Source organism: Musca autumnalis, unplaced genomic scaffold, assembly GCF_047663935.1.
Source record: "Musca autumnalis isolate F117 unplaced genomic scaffold, ASM4766393v1 scaffold_2, whole genome shotgun sequence".
NCBI lineage: Eukaryota > Metazoa > Arthropoda > Insecta > Diptera > Muscidae > Musca > Musca autumnalis.
In genome coordinates, this window is record NW_027411755.1 from 199475310 (window position 1) to 199485815 (window position 10506).

The 10506-nt window shown below is 34.9% G+C and overlaps 1 protein-coding gene and 1 long non-coding RNA gene across 2 annotated transcripts; both read right to left on the reverse strand.

Annotated features, from left to right (window-relative positions):
• Positions 1–277: 277 nt before the first annotated feature.
• Positions 278–1642, reverse strand: SelT (selenoprotein T). Its single transcript, XM_073966271.1, has 4 exons — positions 1574–1642; positions 1344–1513; positions 963–1251; positions 278–867 (listed from the first exon to the last, which is right to left on the reverse strand). Exons 2-4 carry the CDS (start codon positions 1502–1504, stop codon positions 706–708), a joined length of 612 nt encoding a protein of 203 aa, XP_073822372.1. The 5' UTR covers positions 1505–1513; positions 1574–1642; the 3' UTR covers positions 278–705.
• A 5750-nt stretch (positions 1643–7392) lies between these two features.
• On the reverse strand, positions 7393–8194 carry LOC141393283 (uncharacterized). The gene is made up of 2 exons (XR_012410051.1): positions 7998–8194; positions 7393–7896 (listed from the first exon to the last, which is right to left on the reverse strand). It is a non-coding gene; the product is annotated as an uncharacterized lncRNA (long non-coding RNA).
• Between the last annotated feature and the right edge of the window lie 2312 nt (positions 8195–10506).

Consider the following 10506-nt stretch of genomic DNA (forward strand, 5'->3'; position numbering starts at 1 on the left):
ACGTCACCCATTTCTGTCGTCTCAGTTATTTTAATTGTATGATTTTCTCATATGGCAACGCAAGTACGGTTGAGTTGCTATCCATAATCGACCCCTAAGTGCATACCACAAATGTCAGTTGACATAACAGCGCAAAAGAAATGTCAATTGTGGCAAAACTGCATTTATGAAGTCGCGACGTTGTCCATAAAAAGACCTACTACATTTATGAAGTCAAGACGATGTCACCAGACGAATCATGTTGCATTTATGAATCAAACAATGAAAACCAACAAAATATAATGTCAAACGATTTTTTATTCGCTGTTCTTCACACAACAACAGAATTCTAAATCTTTACACTTTTTTGTTAACTATTATTTTACAAAAAGTTATTTATGATTGAATTACAATTATTAAAACAAAATAGGGGCAAAGTGGAAATCAAATAAAAAGAAGGAACAAATGCCATAGAGGAGAGAAACTAAAACGTAAAAACCCATGACAAACCCCAAGCTCTGCTACAGACGCCCATAGACCCCTTATATGAACCATACAATCTAAAGGATACAATTATATGAACACTAAAACAAACTATGTGATTGTGTGTATGGTGGGTAAATATAAATTACATATCTATAAACTTAAACGTATTGTATATGCTTCACAACGTCAGGAGCTAATGCAGTCAGAGGAATTGGAGAAGTGTGCTAATAATTATTATTATTATTTAACAAAGTCTGGATTCTCTTGGAATTTATCACCGAATTGCAATTGATTATCAATGATTTGGAATAGTTCTTGAGGTGCTGGTATACGACCAGTTTGTAGTTTTGACCATACCGGTACATCGTTCAGCGAAATTTCAAAGGCTCCAGATGATACCAACTAGAATAATAATATAGAAAGATAAAATAAAACGTTATCATTCACGCTGATGATAAGAAACAAATTAAATGATTATGCCAATGAACTAAACTTACCTGACCCTCCAACATGTTACCCACAAAGAATATCATCATACAGGCATATAATTTGTTCTCCAGCAAATGACGCCACCAGCTTGGCGTTGGTTGGCCAATGGAGCCAAAGATATCATAGGAGGATACAATTACAACAATCAGCAGAATTTTAACAGCAAATATCAGTTTTGAGAAATACATGTTCATGCCTGGGGGATCGTAATTGCCGCCGGTCACGGTAATCTGAGGATATTTCTCAGCCAAAATATTGACATAATCTTCAAAGGCTTTACGGTAACCACAGCTATAACTGTTGGAAAAAAATTAAGAATATATTTTTACATTATCAGTAACATTCGAAGAGTTGCAAAAAAAGGGGGTTGGGGGTGTACTTTCACATACCAGTATAAAACTGTCATTGTTGCTGATTGACTTTGGCCAAATTTTGTTGCTGGAATTTCTTTTTTACTTTCCGACTCGGCATTTGTCATGCCGCTAATAAAAACTAAAGCTAAACATAGGCAAAACACCACCGAAAGATTGCGACCACCAAAGCGACCCATTTTGCTAAACTGTAATAATTAATTTGTGTTAATTTCAATGGTATTTTCAGAATTCTTAATTTTCCAAACCTTGTCAATTACACGACTTTTTTAAGTAAATTTTGACAGCTCTTACCTGACAGTGCAAAAAAACCAAGCTCCACAAAAATTCGCTCCATATTTGTGATTAGTCATTACGTGGTGTAGTTAGACAATACATGCCCAACCTATTTGAAGTTCGTTACAAGATAGCAAGGCACATTTATAGAAGGTAGAAGTGACAATCAGCTGTATTCATACTTTTTTTGTAAATTTAGTTTTCAAAATGTAATAGGGTCTACTCATGAAATTTGAAACTTCGAAATTTTCTATCATAAAATACTTCTTTTCATCCTAGACGTGTAATAAAAATAACCTACGACAGTTCTGAATGCTTTTTATTTACATTTTGATTCAAATTTGTTCTATTTTAGAGGATTTTCAAAATGTATATATGTTTTTCTTGGGAACATTTTTGGAACCACCCTATTATTCAATATTTTCTTTGACAATTAATTTTCAATAACAACAATGTTGTTTTTGTAAAATTGTTAGTTGTTGTAATTCATGCATATACCTTATATGAATTTGCCTTGCAAGATAGAATAAGATCATGATGAAATAATAAGGTGGCGTAAAACGGCCAGCTGATAGGTTTCAATCTGTCAAATTTTTTTGTTATTGTGAATAAATTGTATGAAAACGTAAACAAACATTTTGACATATTGAAGAATTTTTGGCCAAAACAGAGTTGTATTTGTGCTACTTACGCATGATGAAATAATAAGGTGGCGTAAAACGTCCAGCTGATTGGTTTCAATCTGTCAAATTTTTTGTTATTGTGAATAAATTGTATGAAAACGTAAACAAACATTTTGACATATTGAAGTATTTTCGGCCAAAATAGAGTTGTTGTTGTGCTACTTACGTGACCTGTTAAATAGATCTTGAATAAGATGGTCTCATGGTACAATAATTCATAGGTAGGCCAGGTATGAGAATCGCCAAAAAATACAACCCTGTCGCTATGGCTTAAAACGTCAAAATTATTTTGATGAATGATAATGGATAAGTATACAAAGAAGAAGAAGAACGAAATGTTGAAATGAAACTCAACCCTGGTTGACATTAGACCGCTCTTTTCGACTGCGTTTCTTTTGGTGTTTTCGTTAACAAACAACAACAAACACTTTCAGCAAAACAAAACATAAACAAATTGCAACCCGTTTTTCTTTTTGCATGTCTTTATAATTTTTCTTCGGTTAAATTTATAAGGAATATTAACATTTTTTAAAGTGTGCTACGCTTAAAAAAATGAGCGGGGTTGGCAAACCACCCCCGTTACCACCTCCCCCTCCCCTTCCTGGGGATTCAAATAAAAGGAAAGCTCCAAGATTATCCAGTGAAAAAAAAATCTTTCAAAGCAAGTTATGGCGCGCCTGATAATAAATCTCCCCAAATCTTTGCTAAAATGCCTTCGCAACATGCTCCATTGGCTATTCGAACCAATGTTTCTACCTCAACACTCCCACAGTCAATTCCTGCCTCACCGACAACTCCACGGTCGATACCAACTTCATATCAAAATCCTTTATATGTTTCCAATCATAACTCAATTGAATCCAATCAACCTCTATCGATCATAGACATTCCGCAAAACACTACACACACACAAGATGTAAATAAAAGCGCCAACAGCACCAACACCACTAACAATAGCAACATAGCTAATAACAAACCGTCCAATACAACAAACAACACAAACAAAACAGATATTTACAGCTTCAACGAAAATGAAAACAAAGTCATACTTTACAGTGAATCCCATCCAGGCCCCTATTATGTTCTCTTTACCTCTGATGAGCCCATTAGTTCTAAGAGAAAAAATTCTGAACTTCATCTATATGCCAAATTAGCCGAAGCCAACATAAAAGCTCATTTTGTCTCCAAAAATATAGCTTATAAGACTTTCCGTCTGAATTTCAATAATTACAACGCAGCAAACGATTTTGTTTTAGACCCCAATGTGAAACGCATTGGTTTCAACGCGTTCATACCTGACAGATTTGTGCAAAAATTCTACGTCATCAAATCTGTACCAGTAGAATTCACAGGCAAAATGATTTTCGATCAAATTAATACTAGCGACAACGATTTCAAAGCTGTATCCGTATACCGCTTCAAATACAAAAATGAAGATGGCCAGTATGTCCCCTCACAAACCGTTAAAGTAGGCATTGTGGCGGATGGCATTATAAAAGAGATAAAAATGTTTAACTGCTGGATTAGTACCGAGTTGTACTTACCACCTGTTCGTCTTTGTAAAAACTGCGGCCGCCTTGGCCACATTGCTGCCAGATGCAGATCAGCAAAGAGATGCCTCCTTTGTGGAGAAAATATCGAATGCCCAAACAACTGTACTATGCCAAAATGTGACACATGCCTGTCAACAGTCAAATGCAATTCTTACTGCCTTCTTCCCAGATGCATATTATGCAACATGGAAGATCACAATGCCTTGGATGTAAAAAAATGCAACAAGTATGCATCCGAAAGGAATATTCAAGAATCAATGGCTATTTTAAACCTATCCAGAAAGGAATGTCTCCAAAAATCGTCCTCAAATTATTATGAAATATTGGATGAGCCGCAATACGAAAACCAATTTCCCTTAATTTCAAGAAAAAGCAAACCTCCAATTACTTCGTTTAATGATGAACTCAATCGAAGACAAACTAGTGTAAAATACAATAAAGTTACAGCGAAAGCTCCTAAAAGAACTCTAATCACAGCAGAATCCGAAATGTCCTTACCATCCAAGCCATCTTTTGAATTTCAAAATTTTTCGAAAGTATCCGAGTATGAAAAGCTTTTTTCGAATTTTACCAAACAATTGGCAATTGTCCTAACAAACGCAAAGTGTTCAGAAGGTCTACAAGTCTTAGAAAATTTTTCAAACGCCTTAATGGTACCATTGCAAGAAACTATTACAACTCCAAATTTAACCAATCATGATAATTCTACAACATAACATACAAAGCTTGAATAAAAACAAAAACTATCTAGATATCTACTTAAATAAGTTTGCTGTTGATATTTGCATTCTCAGCGAAATTTTCAACGTCGATGAGAATACATCTTCTTCTTACGTCAAAAACTACAATTTATTATGCAAAAAGAGAAGTGATAATTATGGTGGTGTTGCCATATTACATAAGAAGAACATCAGAATGAAAAAAATTTCCTTTAATACTACCCTGGACATTTTGATTTGTGAAACCACTAACCTGTCACAAAATTTAACGCTTGTTTCCTTGTACTTTCCACATTCGGTAAAATCCAATGTTTTAAAAACTGAACTTTCAAAACTGTTAAACTTTTTGAATGAAAAACCTAATGTGATAATTGGCGGCGATTTTAACGCAAGAAGCAAAGCATACGGTGATATTTTTGACACAGTTCGAGGATCCACGGTACAAACGCTGATGGACAGCTCTGTTTTTCGATGCATGAATGATGGCTCTGCGACTTTCAAAAAGAATTTATTTGATAACTCCTTTGGTTCTGTGTTAGACCTTACTTTCACAAATATTTCTTCACCTGTTTCATGGAGCGTTAAAAGCACAAGTATAGGGGGAAGTCACCACCGACCGATTCTTATAAACATTGATAACTGTACACCAAGACAGCAATACTTCTTAGCAAAAAGGCATCTACTCAAGAATATCTCAAACCTTAAAATTGAAGCCAATATGACTGACATCCAACTCAAACTTAATCGGTCAATTAAAAACTCAACCTTTGCTATTGCACCCGACACCAAATTTAATTCATGGTGGAATGAAGATCTCAACAGGCTGTTACGACTTAAAGACGCAGCGGAAAAGAAATTTGATAAATACAAATGCACAGAGAATGCTTTAAATGCCATTGAAGCAACGGACAAATTCAAAAAAGCTGTAAAATGCGCCAAAAATCGAGCAAAACGTAAAAAACTTTCCGAATTAAGCCAAATTCCCAACTCTAAAGCGCTTTTTCGCTATGTAAATAGCTGTAAATCAGTTTTTGAACCGCAAACAAACTCAAAATGGAATGCAGACAATAATAATATTTTCCTGTGTCATCTGTGTGAACAAGTTCCTAATAACATTCAAACTATTTATCCATCGTCGTTTAATCACCAATCCTGCGACTTCTCCATGCAAGAGCTAAATAATGTCCTAGAACAAAAGAAAAAACCTTCCGCAGCTGGTATAGATGGAATCACGTACGAGATGATTAACAAATTATCCCATGAAGGTAAATGCAACCTACTGTCATCTTACAACACGTTATGGAGAAAGTGTGAGTACTTTGAAGAATGGAGAAAAATTAAAATAATTCCCATACCGAAAAAAGGAAAAAATTTAGATATTTGTACCAATTTCCGACCAATTGCTTTAATATCTGTGCTTGCGAAGATTTTGAACCTCATGGTCAAACAAAGACTAAATACCTTCATAGAAAAAAACAATATTCTACCGCCAAGATCATACGCATATCGCAAACATGTTTCAACATCAACTTGTATAAATGATATACTTCATACCATAAACTTTTCTAAGGAAAAAAATGAAAAAGTTCTTGTACTATCAATGGATGTATCAAAAGCATATGAATGCGTTGATATAAACTGTCTTATGGTCATCCTACATGAATTGAATTTCCCACCTCAAATACAAGTATGGATTAGAAATTTTCTCTGCAAAAGAACTCTGTTTATGGGGGATAGTTATATGGATATTTACAACGGTATTCCACAAGGTAGCTGTTTAAGTCCAACTCTTTTTAACCTATACACTTTAGGTCTCCATGGTGTGGCCAATGAAAAAACCCAAGTCTTTCAATATGCAGATGATTTTATATTACTTGTGGCTAGTTCAGATTTTGATGAAGCCAATTGTATTATGCAAGTAAAAACCAACAAAATGGTTTCCTTATTTAAAAATTTGAATCTTGAAGTAAATGCAGAAAAAACTTCGGTCATGTACGTGGCAAAAGGAGGTAGAAAATCCCCCCACATTCTTATTGATTGAATCCCTGTAAAAGTCGTTAAGTCTATTAAATTTCTTGGAAGAAACATCAAAAATAGCCTCTCGCTCAAAGAGCACTATGAGGAGGTAGTGATGTCCTGCAAAAACACCATCAATGCTCTCAAATTGGTCACTGGACCCAAATGTGGAGTTCATCCTGCGAAAGCAATAAATTTATCAAAATCGCTTGTCTTTTCAAAAACAGAATATGCAATATCGTCGATGGCACACAGGCCAACTTACATAAATAAAAAAATAACAAGCTTCCAAAACCAGATTTTAAGAAGAAATATGGGCCTTGTCCCTTCTACGCCAAATCATGTGGTATGTGCTCTTGCTGGCATTCTCCCCACAGACTTAAGAGCGCAACACTTAGCTGCCAAAGAACTAATAAGACTAAAAATTTACAATTCCTCGCTATACACATTTTTCACCACAAACGTCTCTGCAAAAACGAGCATTGGTTTTGTATATTCAAAATTTCGTAACATTTTCGATAATCTCAGAATCGGTGATAACAGTATTGTGTCCAACAAGTTGGTCTTCCTTCAAGATGTCTTTAGTACTTCAAAAAAAGAGATGTCAACGGAATATACATATAAAAGCACACTACTGCAAACTTATAAATGATTATAAGTCGCAAGGTGTATCTATTTGGGCTACGGATGCTTCAGTAGTCGGCAATAACACTGGTTGTTCTGTATGCAACATTTCCACAAAACAAAACTTCGTCTTTAAAATTGATAAAAAACTTTCCTCCCTCAGTGGTGAACTACATGCTATTGAAAAGGCAATTGATCTAATGATTGACGATGGTGTCAGCTCAGCAGCTTTATTTACGGACAGCAAAAATGCATGTCTCCTGCTTCAAAATAACACATCACACAATTTCACTGTTCACAACATTATACAAAAATTAGCTAATTCAGAAATTCAACAACTTTCCGTAATCTGGACACCTTCACATGTTGGTATTTCGATCAACGAAACAGCCGATTATTTTGCCAAACACGCTGCCAACGTTGGAGCACCAATAAATTACTGCCTCTCTGTCACAGACGCATCCAATCAAATCGAATCCTGCTTATGGAACGAGTTTGTCGATTCCTACAGGGAAACCTCTCAGTCGAAAGGGGCATATTTCTTCCAATTTTTCCCAGTGCCATCAAACCAACCTTGGTTCAAGAAGTCCAATATGAAACCTGAAAACATAAAAATAATCAACAGACTGCTCACTGGGCACACGTACACAAAAAAATATTTCCACAGGATCGGCATAGCGGATACAAATTTGTGTGAGATCTGCAACGAGATTGAAGATGAAAAACACATTATATTTCACTGCAAGAAATTCGAGGGAAATAGGAATCAGTTTGCTCTGTTTAAAGAATACAACAACTTACCTGAAGTCCTGATGTGCAGAAACCAGCAACATATAGATGAGCTTCTCAAGTTTATATTAGAATGCAAAATTGATTTATAATTAAAAACTTTTACCAATTTGTAATTTAATATTATCACGATCTCATTTATCTTCTTGTTTCCTTATTCTATCACTTTTGTTTTGATATCATGTTTCTATCATACATACATACATATGTACATACCTTGTAAACATAAAAACAAATAAAAGAGTACTTAAGTCTATCATGCCCTGGTGAATGACCACGAAAGTGTTCTACCACCAACATACTTGACGACGTATAGAAGTACAAAAAAAAAAAACAAAACAGAGTTGATTTTTTGATCAATAATAAATATCAACTCTGCATGTCAACACGGTTTTGACAGATTAAGCCATAACAAAAAAAATAGTAATCAGCTGTTAGCTGTGGCCTACCTAAGAATTATTGTACCATGGATGGTCTGTTCAAGGCAAGAATCTGCTAATTTTGAAACAAATTAGTTGTGTCTTTTTACTTTTTCAGTAATAATTATTCAGTAACTTCTTTTAAGAGAGTAAGAGAGAGTTTATTCTTTGATACGAAAATAGAGAAAAAAGTAAAAAGACAGCATTTAGTAAACTTTAGCAAGATAATAGTTGATAACCAAAACAAAAACATTGGCGCCAATGCATGAAAGAAAACCTAACTCCAAAGCAATGAAAAAGTTCTTCAATTTAAGGAAAATAAATAAAAAATTATTAATATATTAGTAAAATAATCAATGAATATATGTAGGTCCCAATTTATATTAGGCGAGTTTACTTGCGGCAATTGTCAGTTTGATGGAGAGAGAGGTGAGGTATATGGTAACCCTTTGCCTCTCAACACCCTCACTCACCAAGTCCCAATTTACATTAGGCGAGTTTACTTGCGGCAATTGTCAATTTGTGGGTGAGAGAAGAGGGTGTTGAGAGGCAAAGGGTTACCATATACCTCACCTCTCTCTCTATCAAACTGACAATTGCCGCAAGTAAACTCGCCTAATGTAAATTGGGACTAACAAACTGACAATTGCCGCAAGTAAACTCGCCTAAGTCAGTGTTTAGACACACAAATTTCTGGGGAAAGTAAATTCAGTTTTTAGGCAATAGGGGGTAGAAAAGAGTATTGAGGAGCTCTTTCCATTCCGCTCTCTCCCAAAAAACTCAATTTACTTTCCCGAGAAATTTGTGTGTCTAAACACAGACTAATGTAAATTGGGACTAGCTGAATCGTAATATTAGGTGTGTTCCTTTACTTACCTGAGGTTACCATTTTTACCTTTTGTTACCATTTTTAACCTGTAAAGCGTTCCTTAACCCCAAAAGGCAAAACTGGAAGCAATTTTTAAGAGAGTAAGAGTGGTAAGAGAGCGAAAATGGCTTTCTCTTCTACCAGCAAAATTTCTCCAGGTAAAAAATTGCAGAACTGAATTTTCGACTTTTGTTTGACGATTATTTCACAATGAAAAAATGGATGCAAAATAGAACAAAAAGTCGAAAGCTGATAAAACTAAATTAAAAACTGTGAAATAAAAGACGAAAATTGATTTTTTATGTTTCTTTTCGACATTGCTGCCAGACCTACCATTTTTCCGTTTCTTTACTTTTCTGGTAAAAATGTTCATGAGAGAGCAATTTTGACACTTTTCTCTTTTTCCACCCTTACCATTAAAAAAGTAGAGGAACAAAGCTATATTTCAGCGGTAGACTATGGTTACCTCGGGTAATCGTCCAACTTTTAGTATTTAAATAACCTTTAGTCATTAAGTAATCAGATTCCAAAAAAGGAACAAAGCTATTTATAGTATTTCTCCACACAAATCAGATAAACATTGAGCAGCTGACCATTAGCAGATGATTAAGAAACAGCTGATGGAACTTGCTAAATGTTGCTGAGAAAAATTCTTTCAGCAACTTTTAAGCTGTGTTCCTTTACTTACCTGAGGTTACCATTTTTAACCTGTAAAGCGTTCCTTAACCCCAAAAAGTGGCAAAACTGGAAGCAATTTTTAAGAGAGTGAGAGTGAGAGTGATCTCAACAGGCTGTTACGACTTAAAGACGCAGCGGAAAAGAAATTTGATAAATACAAATGCACAGAGAATGCTTTAAATGCCATTGAAGCAACGGACAAATTCAAAAAAGCTGTAAAATGCGCCAAAAATCGAGCAAAACGTAAAAAACTTTCCGAATTAAGCCAAATTCCCAACTCTAAAGCGCTTTTTCGCTATGTAAATAGCTGTAAATCAGTTTTTGAACCGCAAACAAACTCAAAATGGAATGCAGACAATAATAATATTTTCCTGTGTCATCTGTGTGAACAAGTTCCTAATAACATTCAAACTATTTATCCATCGTCGTTTAATCACCAATCCTGCGACTTCTCCATGCAAGAGCTAAATAATGTCCTAGAACAAAAGAAAAAACCTTCCGCAGCTGGTATAGATGGAATCACGTACGAGATGATTAACAAATTATCCCATGAAGG